The sequence below is a fragment of the Phalangium opilio genome, unplaced genomic scaffold (genome assembly GCF_054372755.1).
Source record: "Phalangium opilio isolate 3A_F unplaced genomic scaffold, DU_Popi_V2 ptg000070l_1, whole genome shotgun sequence".
In the NCBI taxonomy this organism is placed as follows: Eukaryota; Metazoa; Arthropoda; class Arachnida; order Opiliones; family Phalangiidae; genus Phalangium; species Phalangium opilio.
Genome location: NW_028324182.1, coordinates 10,879,980 through 10,904,436, shown reverse-complemented (window position 1 = coordinate 10,904,436; position 24,457 = coordinate 10,879,980). Strand labels below are relative to the sequence as shown.

Genomic DNA, 24,457 nt, shown 5'->3' with positions numbered 1-24,457 from the left:
AAATCAAAGGGGAAATTTTAAAGAGCAAAATCGCGTGAGAAAAAGAAAAGAAAATGATGTCGGAAAGAGGTAAAAGTTTTCTAATCGCAAGTAGCGGAAACAGATCCTTTTGACGTTGTGTGATGCCACAACCCTTGTAAATATAAGTATATAGCATTCTTCATACGTAAACTTATTCTCGTTTAAGTTTCCATGAAAAGGACCCAGCCTCTTCACGCGAAAGTAGGTTCTTAATATTCTTTAGGAAACTATTGTAGACATTCTGGTGGTTAAAGGGTACCAATTGGAACAAAACAGTTTCTTGGAATAGAATACATCTAGGTTTACATAATCTATGGCGACATAATCAAGAAATACAAACACTGTTGCTACGTTACCATGTAGGTGTACACTGTTAGAAAAAGAGGTATTTTAGTGGTGCCAAATAATACCATAACGTACTATTTGGTTCCTTTTGAGGTGCTTTTTTAATTTTAAGGTGTTACAGGAGCAGTATGGTGTTTTTTAGCACTTGGAAACATTAAAGGAGTTTATTCAAACTTTTCCGGGTGTTTATTAGCCATTCCCAAGATATCCGCCATTTAAAGGTGTTTTTAAGTACGTCTCCTGGTGTTTATTAGCTCTTCGTAAAACACCAACAATAACAGGAGTTTATTCAAACTTTTCCGGGTGTTTATTAGCCAATCCCAAAAACCCCACCATTTAAAGGAGTTTTTTAAGTACTTTTTCTGGTGTTTATTAGCTCTTCGTAAAACACCAACAATAACAGGAGTTTATTCAAACTTTTCCGGGTGTTTATTAGCCAATCCCAATAACCCCACCATTTAAAGGAGTTTTTAAATACTTTTACTGGTGCTTATTAGCTCTTCGTAAAACACCTACATTAACAGGAGTTTATTCAAACTTTTCCGGGTGTTTATTAGCCATTCCCACTAACCCCACCATTTAAAGGAGTTTTTTAAGTACTTTTCCTGGTTTTTATTAGCTCTTCGTAAAACACCAACATTAAGAGGAGTTTATTCAAACTTTTCCTGGTGTTTATTAGCTCTTCGTAAAACACCAACATTAACAGGAGTTTATTCAAACTTTTCCGAGTGTTTATTAGCCATTCCCAAAAACCCCACCATTTAAAGGAGTTTTTTAAGTACTTTTTCTGGTGTTTATTAGCTCTTCGTAAAACACCTACATTAACAGGAGTTTATTCAAACTTTTCCGAGTGTTTATTAGCCATTCCCAATAACCCCACCATTTAAAGGAGTTTTTAAGTACTTTTTCTGGTGTTTATTAGCTCTTCGTAAAACACCAACATTAACAGGAGTTTATTCAAACTTTTCCGAGTGTTTATTAGCTCTTCGTAAAACACCAACAATAACAGGAGTTTATTCAAACTTTTCCGGGTGTTTATTAGCCAATCCCAATAACCCCACCATTTAAAGGAGTTTTTAAATACTTTTACTGGTGCTTATTAGCTCTTCGTAAAACACCTACATTAACAGGAGTTTATTCAAACTTTTCCGGGTGTTTATTAGCCATTCCCACTAACCCCACCATTTAAAGGAGTTTTTTAAGTACTTTTCCTGGTTTTTATTAGCTCTTCGTAAAACACCAACATTAAGAGGAGTTTATTCAAACTTTTCCTGGTGTTTATTAGCTCTTCGTAAAACACCAACATTAACAGGAGTTTATTCAAACTTTTCCGAGTGTTTATTAGCCATTCCCAATAACCCCACCATTTAAAGGAGTTTTTTAAGTACTTTTCCTGGTGTTTATTAGCTCTTCGTAAAACACCAACATTAACAGGAGTTTATTCAAACTTTTCCTGGTGTTTATTAGCTCTTCGTAAAACACCAACAATAACAGGAGTTTATTCAAACTTTTCCGGGTGTTTATTAGCCAATCCCAATAACCCCACCATTTAAAGGAGTTTTTTAAATACTTTTCCTGGTGTTTATTAACTCTTCGTAAAACACCAACATTAACAGGAGTTTATTCAAACTTTTCCGGGTGTTTATTAGCCACTCGCTATAACCCCACCATTTAAAGGAGTTTTTTAAATACTTTTTTGTGGTGTTTATATGCCATTCCCAAGATCCCCACCATTTAAAGGAGTTTTTTAAATAATTTTCCTGGCGTTTATGTGCTCGGTTAAACTTTTCAAGTTTTTATTTAAAGCCATAATGCAATGTCACTAATAAATCGTCGTGTCCCTCTATACTGACATCACTCTATTAGCGCCTCCAAAAATATCTGCTGTTTCTAGTATGATCTGATTCGTTTTCATTTATCACATATATATATTACCCACGTATTCCGATTAAGTGTGCTCATATAATATTAGGAAACGCGGTTGTGTGTTTCTGCTTGCTGCTGGTTCTCAATTCTAAACTCAAATCGCAAAGTCCAAACTCTTAGCTGTGATAAAAATTTTCAAACAGAAACATGCTTAACGAAGTACAGATCTAAGAGTATTAAACACCTGGGTGTTAAGCTCTGGAATTCTCTACCAGGGCAAATTAAAACTATTGAATCACTAAAAACCTTTAAAAAAGAGGTTACACCTTTTATCAATCAAATGTTAACGACAACGTAAACACCACGTTAATCTTTTATTTAATTTAATTAAAATGTCGGACTCTATTGTAAACAAGACAGTAGTCTTAATAGATGTTCCAAATAAAAAGCAAATTATTATTATTATTATTATATGATATTCAGATTGTGTACAATTAATACGTTTGTTACACGTTTGTTAAACGCCGTGGACTTAAGAAATAATTCAAGTAGGCCTTGTAGCGGGCAATCGCGTTTTGAGCAGCGCGAGGGGGGCTACAAAAATTGAGAACAACCGCACGTTGAGTATAAAGAAACATAAAATTTATTTACATGAGCAATCTAAAAAAACATTTGATCCTCTCTCAACCTTATCTTGGTTAGAAATGTCCTTTCTACCTTTCCTCTCCCTCAACCCCGGCTTAACATCTCTCGCGGACAAAAGGGGTTTTTGGGAGAACCATAGGTAAGAAAACTTTCCATCACGTGGTCAGCGCGCGAAGCGCGGGACCCGTGGGTTTTTTGGGGCATCTCTCTTGAGATGAGCAAGAGGTATTTTTCTTAGTGGAAAAATACCGTTTCAAATACTTTTATATCGCTTGGGGAGGGGAGCCAAATGCGGGTGTTACAGCCTATAGACCAATTCGAATATTACATGCAGAGAAACAAACTTCCAGGGGCAAGCCGCCATTCTGAATAATTTCTCTCCCGCCACGAAACACCACTAGAGGGCAGCCCAAGCTCACTGCGTGTTAGAGGCTAGCAAGCCCGGTCATGCCTCTAGTGATGTCTCCTGGCGTGAGGGAAATTATTCAGAATGGCGGCTTGCCCCTGGAAGTTTTTTTCTCTGCATGTAATATTCGAATTGGTCTATTACCTTTTAAGTTTTAATTTAAATATTTGAATGTTTGTAAATTGAAATATATTTGAATGTTTGTAAATTTAAATGTGTTTGAATGTGTAAATTTAAATGTTTTTGAATGTGTAAATTTAAATGTTTTTGAATGTGTAAATTTAAATGTTATTTTGCCTATAAAAGGTGCTACAGTCTTGCGCAATAGCCCTAACAGGTATAAGGTTTTCTTCTACTCCAGTAACACTTTCCTTTCTCTATGGTAGTAGTTATTTCTTTACTCGGGCGCGGAAGTCTATAGATAGTTTTCACACATGGAGGATTCATACCATTTACACCAGGAGGCCGGGCTATCTGGCGGACAAAAACCAGTCTGCTTTTGTCCTCCAGATAGCCCGGGTTCCTGTCTATCTGGCGGACAAAATGGTATGAATCCTCCATGTGTGAAAACTATCTATAAGATGTTACCGTAAGTCTATAAGATGTTAGCGTAAGTCTATAAGATGTTACCGTAAGTCTATAAGATGTTAGCGTAAGTCTATAAGATGTTAGCGTAAGTCTATAAGATGTTAGCGTAAGTCTATAAGATGTTAGCGTAAGTCTATAAGATGTTAGCGTAAGTCTATAAGATGTTAGCGTAAGTCTATAAGATGTTAGCGTAAGTCTATAAGATGTTAGCGTAAGTCTATAAGATGTTAGCGTAAGTCTATAAGATGTTACCTTAAGATTATAGAAAAGGTATGGCCCCACACTCGAAACTTATTTTGGTCCGCTCTCTATCACGGTCAAATTTCTAATCTTTTTACTCGTGCGGGGGGGGGGGGGGGCACAAAGACAGGAATACCGTGTGTTCGGGGCTTCTCACCCCGTCACTCCGATTTCGATTTTTTGTTTAAATTTTTCACAAAGTCTTGAAAGTAGAAACGTCTTTAACTCGATGGCGCGGGACATGACGTCGCAACATGTAGGGCCCTGATTGGTCAACACTTCGCGCCAAACGATAAAGTTTCCCGGTACATATTTCACCAAGAGGTCATTCCTACCCTCTTGCCAAAAAATAGAACCCTTTGACGAAATGGCGACGCCAAGGTTGGCAAACAATAAACCGCGTTTCTTGAGAAAGAGTCAAACAATCTCGGCCACCCATAGTTGAAACGGGGGAACATAGATAGAATTTGATTTCCCGAGGAAAGGTGGGGGAAGAGGCGCCAGCTACAAAGTCTATCTAAACTATGAAGCTAGAACTGCGAACACGTGAAGAACCCAGGTACCTAAAGTAATTCCAGTGTAATTCCGCGCCCTTTTGGTTCCATTCATTGTTGGCCAGGCAAAGAATAGATGAAAGGAAAGACAAGGCTGCTCGCAGGCTATCCCAAGCTTTACCGAGCAACTAAGCCGGACAGATATAGTAGAGTACAGCAGCCAACAAGCATATTTTTTTTTTAAATCGTGCACTTTTTGATAAAAGCATGCAAATTGGTGAAAAGATAGTATGTAGAAGCGATTTAAGATTGGAGGCAACGTGCATTCACTGTGCAAAATTAATTATAAGTAATTAAACATGCCTCGAAAGTGTAGTGATACCTGTATGAGAAACCCCTATACTGGCCCTTTTACCCGCTACACGGAGGGGAGTCGACTATAATTCACGACTCTTTGCGATCGCGGGGGACCGACACTAAAGCCAATTTTTAGGTAAAACTACCTTTCTGCGGCTTCCAAATTCAATAATGAACAGAAATGTTCATAAATTAAAAGCAAATTAGAATTATACATCACCAAATTTTATTCAATCATAAAAATGGGTAGTACTTCATATAATATTCAGAATATAATATGTTGAATTATGAGGTGTTTCTTGAATAATGAGAAGTAAATCATATTCATTTTACCAGAATTAGACGGTTATATCATGAATTTCTGACTTTACATGTTGACTAACATCGGCGTTAAGCCAAATTGCTGCACTGATAAAAATGAGCGTGCTTACGGCATGCAAAAATGATAACGACCGTTCAATTTTGAACAAGCCTCTATTGACGAATTCAGATTTAACCTGAAACATTCCGTTTTGAACAGGAGTATTTTACGCGTTCAAAACTAAGCACGGGCATTCATTTCTGATCAATATACCGTCATATCGATCATAACTTAACGCTAGCACTAATTATTGAACAGCTTATATATTACCATTCAAAAATTAATCTTTATCTCATTCAATTTTGAATAACTGCCTTGCGCTAATGAAACGTTCAGACATGGTCGTTTTAGCGTTCAAATAGGAATGTATTAGAATTCAAACTAATTTCGGCGTTTAAATAAGATCATTTTGACGTTCAAATGAGATTGTTTTGGAGTTCTAACAAGAGTGTTTTTGGCATTAAAACAAGAGAATTATGGGCGTTCAAATGAGAGTGTTTTTGGCTTTTTAACGAGAGCGTTATGAGCGTTCACACGGGAGCTTTTTTCTAATCAAATGATTGCTTTCTGGGCGTTCAAAGGAGTGTTTTTTGGCTAGTTTTTTGGTTATAAATCCAGGTTTATTTAATTAGAATTTTAATATTATAATTCAACAAGTTATTTTTATTATATTTTGATGTTCAAGAACATAATAATTTGCCAATTTTTTTTACCATTATTCAGTCGATTTTTTTGTCTCCGAAATTAGGCTCGGACTGTTGATTTTTCCAGGAACACAAGCACACAGACACAAATTACGAAATATTATTAGAAAATGGAGGTTACAGCGAAACTAAATTACAGGCTTAACTGGCTGATTAATTACAAAACTAAGTTTGATAGGCGATCGTCCTCTCTAAATAATCGTGAAAACTACTAGCAAAGTTTTATACAATAAACACTTGCCTTTTTCAAAATATTGCTTGTTTTATAGGTCAGATTAGGTAAGGCTTGGTTAGTGTTAGCATAAGTTTATAAGATATGTTCCATAAGTGTGTCACTCGTTAATGAGAGTTTGTCATGAAGTGACGTAGGCGAAACGTCATAGATTCTCGTAAAGCGACGCCTGGTGAGGCGCTGTCAAAGGCTTAGTATAGACTAAATAGGAGGATGGACTGCAAAACCGAGTGTAGTCAATTCTCACGTCGTTCTTGAACTAGCTCTCATTAAGCCACTAGCATTACGAAGTATAGGTAGTGACATACTTATGGAACATATCTTATAAACTTATAGTGTTAGGTAAGGCTTAGTTTAGGTTTGGTGTCTTTAAGACCTACGGTTCCAAAATTTAAGCATTGTGGAACGTTTCATTATTTTTATGTATGATCGCTGTAGTTTGGAATCTGACGTAAACATTGCCAGAAAAATGATGTTCTCTCAAAAAAACAGAGATAAGGATAACATTCCATCGATTTGTACTCGTGTATACGATTTAATTCTCATTTAAATTAAACAAATTATATTCAGTATATATGAAGTACTAACTATTTTTATGATTAAATAAAATTTGGTGATGTATAATTATAATTTGCTTTTAATTTATGAACATTTCTGTTCTTTATTCAATTTGGAAGCCACAGTAAGGTAGTTTTACCTAAAAATTGGCTTTAGTGTCGGTCCCCCGCGATCGTAAAGAGTCGTGAATTATAGTCGACTCCCCTCCGTATAGCGGGTAAAAGGGCCAGTATAGGGGTTTCTCATACAGGTATCACTACACTTTCGAGGCATGTTTAATTACCTATAATTAATTTTGCACAGCGAATGCACGTTGCCTCCAATCTTAAATCGCTTCTACATATATAGTACTACCTTTTCACCAATTTTCATGCTTTTATCAAGAAGTGCACGATTATATCCTGTGGCGGCCTAACTTTCTAAAGCCTTTTTTTTTTTGGAAGTTCGGGGCATAATGGTATGAGTCAGAATTCCCAGTAATCTGAGGAAAGCGCGCATTTTGGCGCAAAAATCATCCATCGTTCACGTGTTCGACAAATTTTGGCGCTAAAAATCAGTTCCGACTGTACCTGGTACTATAGCACTACCAGACAGTCCATTAACCATTTATGGCTTCTCTTTCTTAAAGGACGGTCACGTAGCTTACTTTCGCTGTTTCGCGTAGTTTTTCGTTGGCCTCCGTGGACGATAAGATAAATTTTCTAATTAACTTTGCTTTTGATATAACGCGTGACTGATTAAAAACTTAATTTCTGATATTAGAAGAAAGGACATCTTACTTCAGGTAAGATATATGAAAATTTTAAATTCATAATCGTGAATTAGAGATTAAGTAGGTTGATTTATATAAATTAAATTTTACGCTCTTTAGAGGCTAAATAGGTTGATTATTAGAAATTATATGTTCCATATCTTAATGATTTTTCCATATTCCCGGTTTAAATAGGCTTGTTGTAAAGTTAAACCCTATTGTAACATTGAAAATTTATTATTCTAATGTTCATTGAAATAATTAGTTTTTTTCATATAAAATTTATTTTCAAACTCTTACTTAAACAAATTTCCTTAAATCACAAAATTGAACTTTACTACATTTAAAGAGGGAATTAGTTTAACTTAATATCTGTTAATACTAATAATTGATTTGCTTATTTTGTTCTTTTACCGACATTGGAAACTTCTGCCTCTCCTCAAGGTTAATAGGGAGAGGGCAAACCCATTCTTGCCACGTCATAGGCTTATATCTCTTACCTCGATTCCATCCCCCTAACGGGGGAATTTCAGTATCGCGCCTAAAAACGCTCCCCTAAGTAGAGGTATAAAATGACGTCGGATGTTCTTTCCCTCCCTGACAAACGCCCTCTCCCTATAGCGAGGGGCCAATCACTCTGTGTAATCGGTGTGCACGGCTGTACTAAATTGATTTCTCATATTCCTGCCCTTAACAATGCTAGAATTACTACGCGTAATCCTTTATCGGTGTACAGGGAACCTGAGAGTGATTTGCCCCTCGGCTAATAGAGAAATCATGCATGTACCGTACCTTCCACAATACATTGGCCGACGCCAGTAGCGTCGCTAGGGTTTAACATTTGGGGGGCTAATCTGGGCAAACTATTTGAAAGTTATTATAAGAAATTAATAGCTAAATTTTGTATAACAGGGTTGCCACGAAAATTCCCTGACTTTTCCAGGTTTTCCCTGACCCGTGGCAATATAGAGTAATTTCGGTTGAGAGGGGGAGTGAACCGTGTATCCCCTACGTTAGGGGCAACTTTGTACTAGAGGATACTATTTGCCCCATGGAAGGGAAGGGGAGGGGGATATAACTAAGGTAAGAGATAGAGGGTTATGACGTTGCCGTATATGGGAAAGAAATTACTCTATATGCTATTCTTAGGAACCGAGTTTAGTGCGTATGAGGCAATTATGAGTGAAGGAATTTCACTCGTCTTGAGTGCTCTTGCCTTCGACGCAAACTTGCCAATTATGCAATATATACAAATGTTATGCGATTTTTTTCTTTCAATTTTGGGGGCTAAAATCAATTTTTGGTGGGGTTTACAAAATATTTTGAGGGGGGCTAAGATTGCAATACCCCCCCCCCCAAATAGGCCTAGCGACGCCACTGGCCGACGCCCTGTAAAAACGCGCAAGAGTAAAAGCAGAAGTACTTAACCGCCCCCCTCCCCACCTTGTGATGGGCTCTTGGTGATAAGGGATGCTTTTATTCTCTCTCCTTTCCTGAATTTTCATTTCTGCACGGTCTTCAAGTGTTTCCTATAGAGAGCTAACAGTTGGCTAAAGCTAACAGTTGGCTAAGGGGGAAAGGTAGCATGACATCATTCAGTCCCCTTTCTGGTTGGAGTATTTGTTCGTGGAATACTGTTTGCCAACCAGTGGGGGGATCGCACGCCAGTAAGAGATAGAAGGGTATGACGTAGCAAAGTCTGAACTGTTAGGTCCCTATTCGTAAGAGTCCTAAGGTATAAAGAAAGGGGGCCTATGTTTAGAATGGCACTGCCGTCCCCCGACCCCTTTTCTATGGTATCTAGAAATCAGTTTTTAGGCACAATTAAATATTTGGAATGTGGTCAAGAAATAACTAGGTGCATTGGAATGTGGTTAGAGTTATCGGACGTAATGGTTGTGTCAGAGCTAATCGAAGAGATGTTTTGGTGCATTGGAATGTGATCAGGGTTAACCCATCGTGAAGGCTATCGGGTGGGTTTATGCTAGTGTTGTAACATATAAGTAACACAAAACCAATAAGTGTGCCTCTTAGTTGCTTTCGTGCTAGTGTTGTGTATAAATAAAACAATAGATATAAGTATGCTACATACAGTTGCTCTCGTGCTAGTGTTCTTGTGTATAAATAACACTAGCTATAAGCATGCCACTTCAAGTTGTTTTCATGCTAGTGTTGTAGTGACCAAGAAGCGCAATAGCTATATAAATATGCACATAACGCTTATTTCGTGCTAGTTAAGTAACAGAAAAGTAAAATACTCTACTAGTTCTGAATGTTGAAGCTTTCACAGGGCACTCCTTAATGCTAATACCGGCAGGCAATTTCAAATCTATTTCATGATAAAAAAATTGCCTCTGCGTCGTACTGTACACTTTTAGTCGTTAACTCAATTAAAATTTAGCAGCTTCGTGTTTACACTTGTAGACGTTCTAAAAATGTACGTAGAATACACGACTTTTCAAGAAATATTGCATGATAATTATCTTACCATAGACTAATGGCATTTGAAACGGAGGTAGATTGTGTGTCCCTCCTCCTGGTTGCGCGTTTATAAGATGGAATAGTGTACCCAATCATTAGGGGGATGGCAATCGGCTAAGAAGGGTATGACGTTGAGTTCTGAGCTGCCATTACTCTATTACAGATTATGAACCCTTCGCGCACTGAAATGTTCCCTTATGCATAACAGTATAGCCAGTACTACCCAGTAGTATCTACGAGGATTTGGGCTTGTGCCAGATTTGTCTCCGAGGGATCCGACACCCTACCAAAACATGCTGGACTCATAAATTCCGATTTTGGAAAGATCTTGTGATTTATTATATTGATTTTGTGTTTTTCTTTATCGCGCATTTATTGGTAACGATTTTGCGATGCTTTCTTCAAAAGTAACGAGGCTGTAGCTGTAGTCGGAGCTAGTTACATTTGTTCTCTCATTCAAATTATTTTTCATGTGGTATTGGCAATTTGACTACACATAATTAAACTTAGCTTTGATAATACGATTAGCTAAATATCCTAGAAGCGATGTACCAGTGCTCGGTATGTTCGGTGAAGAGGCAAACTTGCTCAAAATTATTAGCTCATATAAGGAACCTCCATATCCACCAGCCTAATTTAAAAATTAGATGTTTCATCGACAATTGCTCAAGCTGTTTCAAAAACTATAATACATACAGGAGTCACCTACGACGCAAACATAATGATCATCTCAATGCCAAAAGAGCAGAGCAATCGAATATTTTGCAAAACACACCAAACACAAATTACACAAACATTGACAATGGTATTTTGAGTTCAGAAGATGAGGAGCCTTCCAGTAATTTAGAAGAGAAATTAAGCAGCGTTCAAACTAGCGTTGCTCTAATGATGCTAAAGATAAGAGAGAAACATATGTTGCCTCGTACAATCGCGTCTAGCATAGGAAATGATCTAGCCGCTGTTCTAGAAAGCACCGATGATTTGTACAGGAATAAAATGGAAACAACAGATATAAATGATAATTTTCGATCAACAATTACTGAAAATATAAGAAGTGAATACAGGCTTAATAATTTCTGTAAAAGGAAACTTAATCTAATACCTCCAATAGAGTTTAATTTGGGAATTAGCCAAAGAAATGGAAAATGCTTTAAAGATAGTTTTCAGTATGTTAGCATACTCGAGGTATTAAAAAGATTATTATCTTTTGACGATGTATTTGAAGAAATAACACAATATAGAATTACCTCGGAACAACAAAAGTCCAATATATTATTTGATTACAAAGACGGCGAGTATTTTAAAAGTAGCATTGAGTGTAAAACAGATGAAATATTTTTGAGGTTACACTTTTACAGCGATGAGGTAGAACTAAACAACCCACTAGGCTCTAAGAAAGGTAAACACAAAATTTCTGTGTTTTACTTTGTAATTGGGAATTTACCTCCCAAATTTAGAAGTAAACTAAATTATATTTACCTATCAGTTGTCGCTCGTTGGCCTTTTATAAAAAAATATGGTTATTCCAAAGTACTACAACCACTTATTATGGATTTAACGGTACTTCAAACAGAAGGAATTTACATTACTAAACGCGACTTAACTGTCAGGGGTAAACTCTCAACAGTTTCGGGTGATAACTTGTCATCTCATGCTCTCAGTGGCCTTAAGCAATCTTTTACCAAAGGCAGAATTTGCCGTTACTGTATGGCTTCACGAAAAGATATAGACGTTAAATTTCAGGAGTCTGATTTTCAGTTGAGAAATGAAACTGTACACAAATACCATATTGATGCGGTTATGAAAAACCCAGGTAATGAAAGTATTTACGGGGTTAAAGGTCCATCTCCCTTTTTGAGCATTCCAAATTTTCGTGTCACTGAGAGTTTCCCGCCAGACATTATGCACGATCTTTATGAAGGCGTGGTACCCCTTGTAATACAAGTAGTATTAAGGAACTTTGTTGAGTTGAAATTATTAACAGTCGAAAAAATTAATGAGGCCCTTATCAATTTTCCGTACGGTTGCTTAGATATTGCTAATAAACCAGGTGAAATTTCTCGAGGAATGATCACGGAAGACAAACATTTTGCCGGTTCGGCTTCTCAAAAGTGCTGCCTCCTATACATGTTAGCCTTTGTTATAGGAGAATATGTTCCACATGAAAATGATGCATGGGATCTGTATCTCACTTTGAGAGAAATAGTTGACATTATCGTCGCACCATTGATAGAGAGATCTTGGCTACCTTACCTAGAAGAAAAAACTACTTTGTTCTATCAGATGCTTAAAAAGCTAGCACCCAATAAATTTACGCCTAAAGTTCACTACCTTTTGCATTACGCGAGTCTAATCTTAAAATATGGGCCATTAAAAAGGTTTTCCTGTATCAGGTTTGAGGCAAAACACCAGTACTTCAAAAACATTGCTAGTGCCAGTAGAAATTTCATTAATATTTCAAAAACTCTGGCAGAACGGCACCAATACGCTCAATGCTACGACTTTAACATCGAGAAGGGACTGAATTTGGAAAACGAGGAAATTAATTGTAAACCTATTTCTTTTAAAAATCTTCCACAGGGCTTGAAATTTAAAATTCAAAATTCTACCTTTCTCTCATTTAATCCCAAAACTGATATTGTAATAAAAGCTTCAGAACTTAGAGTAAATTCAGTTAATTTTAAACCCAATACATATCTAACACTAAAACTAGTTCATGGCGAAAACATACCAATTTTTTTGAAAGTTTTATATCTCTTGAAAATAAACTACACGTGGGTCGTATGTGGAAAGATTTTTAGTCCAGAAAGGTTTCATTATCATCTTCATGCGTACGAAGTTAGAGATGATAAAATTTGGGAAATTATAATGCCAGGACAAGAAATAGACTTCACATTTATGAATTCTTACGTTGTAAACCAAAGAATGTTCATTAGTCCAAGATATAAATTATGTAAATCATAAGATGTTATTATTATTTTTGTGCGATTATCAGTTAAATACTGTATACCTTCTGTTAATTATATATGTTGTGCTAGTGACAAATATAATCGTAAAAATAAGAATTGGATAGTACTTGCGGCAACTAAAGACTATCAATACGTGAAAGAGATCTTATTATTAAAATTGGTTATAGTATTTTAGATAATAATCATGCGGTGTTACTACACAATATTCCATGATTTCCGAAAAGAAGTTAGTCTAAATGAACCCTACACTTACGAACACCTTCTAAACACCATAAAAGAAGTGTTCAAGAAAGATGTACGAATAATTCAAGTGCATTCTGAAAAATGGAAAGATTGGCTGGATCTCCATGAAATGGATGATATACCAGAAGATGGAGGAAAACTTAATGTATTGGGATTCGAAGAAAAAATTGCATCATGTCCGTCAAAACCGGCCAATTTGAACAGGTATAAAATTAGCTTGTCAATTTACAAAATACTAGTGTTTAAGCCTGTCTTAGTTTTCACTTGAAATTACACGGTCAGGGGAGGGCAGAGTCAAGACCGGGGGGAGAACTTTTGGGGTTTTGTAGCCACTTAAAATATCATTATATATATATATGTTTTTATACGGGTACATTGGAGAAATAGTTTAATTAACCTGCATTCCCACCCATGACAAGCTCGTCCGACTATGATGACCAACCAAATGAATCACTTGCGACAGACACTGAAAACGATCTTGGTGATGTTCTCAATGTATCAATAGATGAAGCTCGTTGCATACCCCTACCGTTGACGTATAAAGTTCCGACGTTACCTATTAGAATTAAGCAAATGATTGAGGCAAAAAACTCCTTGCTCTTCGAAGGAAAATATAAAAGTCAACTAGTGAACCTCTTGTTTGAAGATCTTAGCAAATACAAAACGTAAGGGCATAATGCAGTTCTTTTTAGAGTTTTGCGTTTTCGCTTAACGAAATATCGATATATATATACAGATATCCAACGCATGAAGACTATGTCAAAGTAGTGTCATCGCTAGTTAGAGAATATCGTTTTTTGAAAGATCGAACCAAAAATAGTTCTGGTTACGTATGTATCTTCTTTTAAAATATCAAAATCAACAATGTAGACAAGTAAAATTTTAAATTGGCGAACATTCCAGGATACGTGGTTGGAGAGTTTGAAGAACAAATATAAGAGAGAGAGAAAGCCACTTCGCCACATTAAAATGGTAGCGGAGCAGCAAGCCAAACATGGCAATAACAAACGACAAAATAGTTCGGAAGTGATCAACAAAATAACCAAGGTGATGAGAGTAGATTTATCGGTAAGTAGATATCATACAACATGATTTAATGGCTGCCTTGCTAAAGTATGTTATACAAGTTAGAACTTGGATGACACTGGAGAAGACGATACTAGCATTGAGCAACACATCAAAGCGCTTGCATTTGAAAACACAAAGACCAGGCCAAATCTTGATCTTATTGAAGAGAAAATGGAACGCACCTTCGCCTATCGCCAAAAATTAATTGTAAAGCTACCAGTTACTGAAATTCTACTAAAGTTTCCAAACCTGCAAAAGCAAGTTGAGGTAAATTTTGCACCGCGACAGTATTAAAAGTCGAAGCTAAGAGATTTCGACAACGATTACTGGAAATCTAAAAAGTTTGGCTAATGCAAAGCGACACATCACATACTTTTAAATTTATTGAAAATATGAGTTTTAATTAAATTTTTTTACCGTATGTAGTTGCTCAAGGAATTTCATAGAGTAGTCAGAAACCAGCCAAATCCTATGGAAAAAGGGACGCAATTCCTTAAGACTTTTGCGCCTAAAATAATATCAAGGGCAAAGAAAACTCCGTTTTTCAAAACCGTGATAAGCATGCTAGAAGAACAGAAAGATTTGGTAACAACAGAAAAATACATTGGTGGGTATACATTTTTACATTTCGGCTCACTTAGTTGATATGGTAATTTTATAACAAAATATAGTTTTCGGACGTGGTAAATTCATCCCATTTACACAAGGACTTCAAGCTACTTGTTGGACACAGTAGTATGCACCAATTAGTCTGGCCTCCTTGGCTAAATGGTATGAACCCCTCACGTCTGAAAACTATGTATAGAAGTCATATAAATGAAATTGAATTTTAATATTAAAGATGAGATATAGTTTTGCAATTTTTATGGCAGCAATTTAGTATTCTACTAATAGTCTAATACTCTATTAAATTTAGAAATGGAGATGCAGGCAAGTTGTTTGGTATTACCAATTTTGCTGAAAGAAAATCCCGAGGAAATGTTTATGTTTCATGTAAGGTTAATGTTTCATATGTTCTTAATATAGAAAATTATTTTCCATTTTTCATTTCTTATTTTTTGTTTTCACAGACGCCCACAACCCCAAATCCAGTATTGAAATTGCAAAAAGAAAACGTCTTCACAGCAACCTCTGAGGTTCATGTAGAAGGCGTGACTGTTTCATCCCCTAATATTTTACAAGGCTTTGTGCTTATGTTCGTAACATATTATGTTTTTCAAATTGCTTATCCAAAAACTGTTCAAAAAACCCTTGAATTCATGCAAAAACTAATGTTTGAGGTTCCGCCTGTGAACAAAATTTCAGTTCCAGTTAAAAATGTTTTTAACAAACTATCGGCGTAGTGTGAAGTTTTTGTACCTTTTTGTTTTTGGGTCAATAAACCCTTATATGAAGCAGAAATGATGTTTTAAATAAAGGATTATAAACACTGGGAAGTGTATTATTACCAAGATATTGCAACCAAACACCTATTCCCATGACACTCAATGTACACTTTAACGTTGGCACAAAACACATTCCTAAAGAGGCTAATAATCGAGTTTATGGCCCTAAAAACTATAAACCTAAGGTTCTTAATCATACACACAAAGTGAAATAAAACCTCTCGTACTATAGGTACCAAAACGTACTTATAAAGTTAAATAAAACACCTCGTACTATGGGTACCATAACGTACTTACAAGGTGAGAAAAATCACCTAGTACTATAGGCACAAAAACATACTTATAAAGCGAAATAAACACCTAGTATGATAGGTATCAAAACGTACTTAAAAGGTGAGATGAAACACCTATAAGCGCCAAAAAATATCTACAAGGTGAGATAAAACACCTAGCACTATAGGTATCAAACCGTACTTACAAGGCGAGAAAAATCACCTTATACTAAAGGTATTAAAACGCACTTAAAAGGTGAAATAAAACACCTCCTACTATAGGTACCAAAACGTACTTATAAAGTTAGATAAAACACCTTATACTGAAGGTATTAAAACGCACTTAAAAGGTGAGATAAAACACCTCGTACTATAGGTACCAAAACGTACTTTCAAAGTTAGATAAAACACCTCCTACTATAGGTACCAAAACGTACTTACAAGGTGAGAAAAATCACCTCATAATAAAGGTATTAAAACGCACTTAAAAGGTGAGATAAAACACCTCCTACTATAGGTACCAAAACGTACTTACAAGGTGAGATAAAACACCTCCTACTATAGGTACCAAAACGTACTTACAAGGTGAGAAAAATCACCTCACACTAAAGGTATTAAAACGCACTTAAAAGGTAAGATAAAACACCTGGTACTACAGGTACCAAAACGTACTTATTAAGTTAGATAAAACACCTTATACTGAAGGTATTAAAACGCACTTAAAAGGTGAGATAAAAAACCTCGAACTATAGGTACCAAAAAGTACTTACAAGGTGAGAAAAATCACCTTATACTAAAGGTATTAAAACGTACTTACAAGGTGAGAAAAATCACCTTATACTGAAGGTATCAAAACGTACTTAAAAGGTGTAACAAAACACCTCTTGCACAAGGGGTCGAAAAGCTTTTGTATGGTGTAGAAAAATTCCTTGTCCACAGGTTTTTAAAAACACCTAGGTTCCAAGGTGTTTTTCAGCACCAATAGAGGTGTCACTGGTGATGCAATGAAAAACACCTTAAAAAGAGCGAATTCGTACCATTTTTTTTAACAGTGTAATTGACCTGAAAATTATTCAAAGTTAACAAGGGATAAACTTAGGATAAGATTATTTTATTTATGCTCTCGTGCGAAAGGAAAAGGCGTGCACCTCTGGAATTCCTAAAACGGGTGCACAGTTAGCTTCGCACGCTGCTGCAGTAGCCCCTTTGCGCTTAAAACAAAAAGCGGATAGGGAATTTTTCCGTTTTCATCTTCTCCTTTTCCTTTTGGGCAGTAGGCGACGGAAACGCGTGGGAGGAGGGCACTGGTCGCGCCCCGTTTTCAGAGGAAAAGATGGAAAAATGACTGAAGAGGATACGTCGTGGCTTAGATATTTGAAGTTTTCCCTCAACGTAGCTGCATTAGGACCTACAAGTTCCATCTTACAAATTGTATAGATTGAAACTCTACATCTTCACTTAGATTTGGGTAGAAGTTACATTGCCTATAGGTCCTTCCAGAAGTACTGAGCTAACCAAATTCTTCACTCGGCGAAAGTGAATATTCTTGATAACACAAGAACGGTTGGCCCTCTAGTAGCGGTTTCTGAATTTTCCCTCCAAAACGTGAGACGCTCGCGGTGGTAGACGGCCGAACTAGATTCAAGGAGCCGCGTCCGTGTTCGGCCGCTTTAGGTTGAGGGGAAGGGGGTAGGAAATGTTTTTGGAACTCGACCAATTTTTTCTCAGTAGTGTAGGCGCGTGGGAAGCGGCATAAAATCCTCAAATTTGTTCACTAGTGCCAGGATCTACTATCAATGCTAGAGCCCTTCACTTCTAGTCTCATCTCACTTCTGGTCCTTCTCAAATAGCTAACCCACGCAGTATAAGGACGAGTGATTCGTACAAGCTTTAAGAGGATCCGGAGAGCGAGAGAAAATGTAGAAATCGTTTTAGCGTCTACAGCTCGCACCCGGGCACCAGCTCGAGCCAAATCCCATGCCATTTTTCTTATCCCTTGACCTTTCACCTCGATTTTCCGCCTTTTTCTTATATTTTTTTTTCGGCAGCCCCTTATATATATATCTTTCGTTTTTCTATATCCGCAGCGCGCTAAATCTCAAGTAGTTGGTACATAGCCTAGCTGTTGAGGTAATATTTCTTTTCTTTCACGTACGTTACCCGTTTCTGAGATTTCTTGTTTTACCTCAAGTATACCGAGGATCATTTATAACTGGTCAAGAATAAGGGTTTAGGCTCTGTGTGAGTTGTAGCTCGCCGCATCTTCTTATCTGTGTAGAAGTTTTCCAACCTCACTCATCTGTTGAACCTATTAGGGTTTATTATATACTTACAAGATGTGATATCTAGTTTATTAGGTAGAAGGTATAAATTCGCCACATTTACGTACAGCTTTATCTCCAGTCCAAACGTAGGTTCGGAGTTAATTCCCACCTTTAAATTACAACCGACATCTCATTGGTTCTTGAAAACTCACGTCAGCGCGACGCGAATGACGAAAATTACGTATTTTTCGACCGAGGAGAGTCGAAACAGCCCGGCCTCCTTTTACGTCCCCCCTTGTACTTTGGAAGGGGGACTGGGAATATGGCGCGTGAATGCTTAGGCATCTTATACCTTCTCCTTAATAAACTAGATATCACTTCTTGATACTTATAATAGGAATTGTGGGCTTAACGTCCCTTGCGACCCTGCGTGCAGTTACACAAAAAAAAATCCAATTAAAAGATTTTTTTTTTACTTTTAATATATTCAATCAATTCTCTCTTATAGTTCACACGATGTTTTAATGGCAAATTTAATCCTCTGAGAGTGAGTGATGAATAAAAGGCTGGAAAACAGCTCGCACCCCTTTTTTATATCCCGTTAATTAATTACAAATACGTGCCATTCTCAATGGATGTTTTGTCATCTTTAACGACACGTAATTTCTAAAAGCCCTTTTTTTCATTCTCTTTTCGGTGCAACGGGTAATTCCCAACTGGCTTGTAAAACTCGCGGGAAAGATAGGGATTTTCAGACCCTGGTTTCAATTTCCCTTAGGAAATATTTGCGCTTGTTAATTAATATTGTTTCAAAAGAGGATCTAGTAGAGTATAAATCGATAGTTAAACTTTGGGTTGAAACATTTTTTGTTGAGAATATAAAATGTCGCCTTTGACCTTATGTATGTTTTGAAAAAATATATATATTTTTTAAATAATGCGGTATTAATTATAGCAACGATAACCCTATACAGCGTGGTACAGATCTTGCTAACCAAAACGCGACACAGTTATGACATAATAAAATCTATTATCTTTTAAAAATTGATCGTGTTACAATTGGTAGCTACACATTTATGACATCATAGAATTAGGGTTATCACGTCATTGTTGTCATGTTACAATTTAAAAAATTCCGTGTTAACCCGACATCTCTCAAGAAAAAGAAATTGAAAAATTGTTCACTTATCGGCATAATACTTGTTAATTCACCGGGAAGAGAATTAGCAAGAGATCCATTGGATCGCCCCCTGCATATTTTAAATCTCCATTTCCATTAAAATTCTCTGGTCCAATTAATTCTTGGCATTCTTCTAATTCTAATTCTAACCCTTTTATCGCCAACGAAGCGAATTTAAATTTATTGAATATAATATACCTCTCTCCCTTTGCATTTGGTAATTTTCTAATACACCAAAACCTTTAAAAACCATGCAAGTACATTGACATTACTTGTCAACTATTTTAAGCATACCGAAATCCGTCAACTAGAAAATATCTAAATTATTTCCTCAGTTGATTCATTTTAGTAGAAAATTTATCTATATTGTTGGTTCGTTCGCGATGTTGACCATTTGAAGGGAAACTGATGAAACGGTTGATTTTCAATCCACGCGTTTATACGTAGGATAATCCGTAATATTTCATATTTCCTTTAAATAATGAAGACCATTAAAATTTGTGGCTATACAATATAGGGGATTTTGTAAAGAAAGACATTCATAGCACGTCGTGCGGTCCACCTTATCTAAGTTCTGCGGATGTTATTAACGAGGGAACCCCTTTGGTTTGCCGCCCCGGCAGATTCATTTGAATCATATAGCTTTGGTCCGCCTTTTAATCATCATTTCTCTAACCTTCATTCCCCACCCGCCTCGCCCTATAACTGAACCGAACAGAACCGAGCCTCAACGCCCCTTCAATGCCATGATATACGTTGGAAACCCTGCAATGAACCTTTTGTTAAATTAATATTGGGTAGATTTATAAAAATGAATGGGGATTTTAAAAGACGGGAGCTTTATAGGGCGTATGGTCGATGTATAACGCATAACCAAACGATTTAAAATTCAACGGAACCCTTTAATTAAGCTCCCCCACCATTTTCTTAACCTATAAGTTAAGGGATATAGTCCTATGAAAGGAAAATTCTTGATCATTTGACTTAATTACTCGGGCTCTCATTGTTGTATAACCCCAGAATTTAGTATCGTTGCAAAGCTAAGAAGTACTATTACGTGCTGAAAGTAAATTCAGGTATCTCTCATAATACCAGAGTTATTATCCTTCAAAGTATCATAAAAAAACCGATGTTAACCATATGGCAAGAACGTTTACAAACATTTCGATTAATTACATTGTAACCCCTCAAGTATTAGTATCGTTGCAAGGAGATAAAATAGGGCTATGACATACTCCTTTTGTCCCTTGCTCTCCAAAAGTGGTAGTTCATGTCATGCCATTTTTATTTATACATAAAATAACTTAGATAACTTGAGCTAAAATAGATCAGCGCGACGAAGATAAAGTCAAACTTCGGAAAGAGAAGCGTTAGATTTTAGTAAAAAAATTACAAGTTCTAAAGCTGGATAGGATGTCTATAGTGTTATATTTCAATATTAATAGTCGAAATTGAAACCACGGCGCTGTCAGAATTTCGGAAGTATGCCTATTCGTTGGTTAAAACGTCGATCGATTTTGACCACTCCCTTTCCTGTGAAAATTTCTCTTGTTTCTACTCTTCCTGTCCTTCTCTAATATATTTACTAAGGAACGTGCCTTCGCCGCCGTGCCCCTACATTCCCTCGGACAACCTCTATAGCCGAGGGGTCGGTCATTCATGAAATCCCGTACGCTACCCGTGAAATCCAATTTAAGAAATCCGAAATCAATGCTGATTTCAAAATCAAATAAAAAATCCGAAATCAGCAACGAAATCACAAAATCAGTAAAGAAATCATAAAATCAGTAAAAAAATCACAAAATCAACAAAGAAATCACGAAATCAACATAGAAATCACGAAATCAGAAGCGAAATCACAAAATCAGAAGCAAAATCACAAAATCAGAAGCGAAATCACAAAATCAGAAGCAAAATCAGTAAAGAAATCGTGAAATCCGTCGAAATCACGGTAAAAGTAGCAAAATCGGACGGAATCACGGGGAAAATCTCAAAATTCGATGAAATCCATTGGATTTCATCAAATTCTGAAATCAAACAAAATCCGACTAAATCAAACGAAGGCCGACGAAATCAAATGAAATCCGACTAAATCAAACGAAGGCCGACGAAATCAAATGAAATCCGAAGAAATCAAACGAAATCCGAAGAAATCAAATTGGATTTCGAAATCCCGTACACTTTTTCCTAAACGTCCGACCCCTCGTCTATAGCTAAGTTACCTCTCTGTCAGGTGCAGCGGACACCGTCCCGCTAGTTCTACCTTACGAAATTTTTATTATGTATGAAACCTTTGTCTGCCCTATAGAAGCCGAAAAGTTTTTGGTATTATTATTTATTGTTCATGCTGTTTTTGAAAGGTTTAAGAAGGAAGAAAGTTAGTTTTGGCCTTTGATGCAAACCACGACAGAATTTTGGGATACTTTTTCACAAATTGAACCCACCACCCAAGTGAACCTCATTTCCTGCGCTTACTACAGTCACAATAAATTGTACCCTTAATAATCCCTTATTAACATGAAAGCACAAGTCTGTCCTATGACCTAGAAACACTAAAAAAAATGCCTACCCAATTACTTTGTTTACTGTTTGTTTAACACAATAAACAATCGTTAGATTCAGTCGTGACCTTATTGGAAAAATAAGGCTTAAAGTTTGATAAGTACTTGCCCTTTCATCCATTGATAACATTACTCCGCCTCTGTCAACTTGACCTAAAAACCAACAAGAGTCTTTCGATGTAACAACCCTCAATTTCTCTTGTTTTTATAAAGCGGTTTACTTTTTTCGCGACTAGACGTTACTATTATCCAGGACATACGCAGTTGGGAATGACTGAATGGCATTTAATTACTGGAATGTCTCTTCCCTCAGTCGCGGGTGGGGTTAGACTCAACCAGCCCTTAAAGGAATAGTCACGTAAAATCGTTCAAAAACATTTTAATCTTAAAACCAAATGTACTGGATATCTTGCTTAACTTATTTTAGAAATCAGAGTTGATATTTAGCAGGCGAAATTTTATTTTCATTAAGTGTTTCCGGCAGTTTCCCAAGCTAGATACGTCTTATCAAGTTATCCTGTCTCTCGGTCCCTTGCCACGTTCCTTTGTGTTATAGAAAACCACAGAACAGTGGTTTAGGCTTAAGGTATTACCATCCCTTTAAACACTCTATTCCTATGCTAGAACTCAGTTCGCGCCTAAGCCTAATTCTCCTTTTTAATTAAGTCTTTAGATGGGAGGAAATTCTTAGTACTTATTATTTACTCTTATTTGCTCCGTTTTAATTGGATTCCGACGTGTACGAACGACTTTCTGATAGAAACCTATAAAATGAAGAATGGAGGAATATTTCTTGCCTTAGTTCGTGATCGCCCATTCAAGGTGTACTGAAGTTTAGTATGTAAAAATGTCCCTTACCAATTTTGGAGAACTTTAAAATATTGATCGCTGCTATACTATTAGACTTATCAGTCACTAAATTTACGTTTCGTTGATTTATACTTCAGATGACTGACTTCTGTAATTTATTAATCGCGTTAAACTATGTTAAAGCCAGGGTTCTCCATAGAGAAATGCATCCATAAACATTAAATTAATATGGGAATAGAACCATCCATTTCATTACATTTCCCGTACCGCTATCTTTTATTTACTCTCTCTGATTGGATCCTCTTTACAAAGCTACCACCATAAGTTGGATTTTAACCCCCAATCCTTTTTGATTTAATTACACAAACTTCCACCACTCGGAAGAGGATGTACCAATTCATAAGATAGGCAGGCGCCTGTGTTTAACTGGGGACTTAAGAGAGCGCGAATTTTAAGATTATTTCCGGTCTTAGCTTTTGAAAATTAACCTTAGCTTGAAAAGGTGAAAACTCTCTCCCTCGTAAATTTCAATCAATCCTCATTAGGGTGTCCGCTATTTCAAATATCCACACTATCTCACTCTCTCTTCATCAATCGTGTATATATACTCAGTTTGAAGTTTTGGGCCTTGGCCTAAATGATTAAAGCTAGAATCTTTCTTATTTGTTTTAGGGCTTTAATTCCGAATATGTCACCCGAAATTCCTGGAAATTAACGTTTACACGACGTTTACTGGAAGTTTATAAATTTAAATGTGTTCCGTTTAAGTTTGCGTGGTTTAGGCTTTGAAATAGACCGTCACCCGTAATTAGAGTTTCAAATATAATTGCTAGGTCTGTAATTCCACGTTTAAAATTGACAACATTAATTAAGTTGGCGATTTAAACATAAATAATTCGAATAGAATGAAAACTGCCCTAGCAGTTTTTGAAATTGACTGTTTTTTGTTGTTGCAATCTAGAATTACAATCTCAGTTTGATTTGGAGACATGGAATTATTTTTGCGCCGTAGTGATATTCTTATAGATGTTTTAGGGGCTTGTATCAGTTAAATCCTTACCAAGGATTCCCCAACATGTCAGCTCAATAAAGTCTACGTCTAATATAACTTATTTTTTGAAAAACAAACAGTTCTAACTGCAATTCCAAACTATCCTTTACGTATTTTGATTCCCCCAAAGTTAGATAGCAAACTTTATAGTAAAAACAAACAATTTTTTCAATTAAAACTTCGCGGCCTCCGACTTTGGGTGGTTATATGATAGGGAGAGAAACAAGGCATCTCTCGCAGCTGTCCCCAATATTTGGCTTGTCCGATTTGTTTAAAAGGAACTCGGTATCTTCCCCTTCCCTCGGTATTGACATAATCTCGCCTGATAACCTCCCATGTTTATATCAGTTCCCGAAACTTCGATAATTGAACTCGGGAAAATGTCATTTTGACTGGCCGCCTTTTCCAGAAATAACTGCCACCAGCCAGCTAGTGTAATCCCACGAGTACCAAGCTTCTAAATGTTCATCTCAATTCGAGTTTACTCTGCACACGATTCGAATCTTCCCAAATAAATTCCTTTGAAATCAAAATTGGGATGAATTAAACTAAAAATTTCTACTGCTAATTTTGAATGTTTAGGGTTGTAAATTTTAAATAAATGT

At 36.5% G+C, this 24,457-nt stretch overlaps 3 protein-coding genes and 1 long non-coding RNA gene across 7 annotated transcripts in view; 3 read left to right on the top strand and 1 right to left on the bottom strand.

Annotated features, from left to right (window-relative positions):
- LOC149661597 (uncharacterized) overlaps nt 1–24,457 on the top strand; it is a 355,782-nt gene that overhangs the window by 239,155 nt on the left and 92,170 nt on the right. The window lies entirely within an intron of this gene.
- Nucleotides 1–24,457, bottom strand: part of LOC149661604 (allatostatin-A receptor-like) — a 97,490-nt gene that overhangs the window by 44,912 nt on the left and 28,121 nt on the right. The window lies entirely within an intron of this gene.
- LOC149661606 (uncharacterized) lies at nt 4,255–13,157 on the top strand. Of its 2 annotated transcripts, XM_089843120.1 has the most exons (3): nt 4,255–4,816; nt 7,261–7,601; nt 10,213–13,157. In XM_089843120.1, the coding sequence occupies exon 3, from the start codon at nt 10,596–10,598 to the stop codon at nt 13,011–13,013; it is 2,418 nt and encodes an 805-aa protein (XP_089699246.1). In that variant the 5' UTR covers nt 4,255–4,816; nt 7,261–7,601; nt 10,213–10,595; the 3' UTR covers nt 13,014–13,157. The 2 variants fall into 2 exon arrangements, with proteins under 2 accessions (XP_089699246.1, XP_089699247.1); XM_089843121.1 differs by lacking the exon at nt 4,255–4,816 and having other exon boundaries at nt 7,129–7,601.
- LOC149661605 (sterile alpha motif domain-containing protein 3-like) lies at nt 13,049–15,760 on the top strand. The gene is made up of 8 exons (XM_089843122.1): nt 13,049–13,465; nt 13,681–13,926; nt 13,998–14,091; nt 14,165–14,329; nt 14,393–14,596; nt 14,756–14,936; nt 15,246–15,322; nt 15,400–15,760. The coding sequence occupies exons 1-8, from the start codon at nt 13,203–13,205 to the stop codon at nt 15,670–15,672; spliced, it is 1,503 nt and encodes a 500-aa protein (XP_089699248.1). The 5' UTR covers nt 13,049–13,202; the 3' UTR covers nt 15,673–15,760.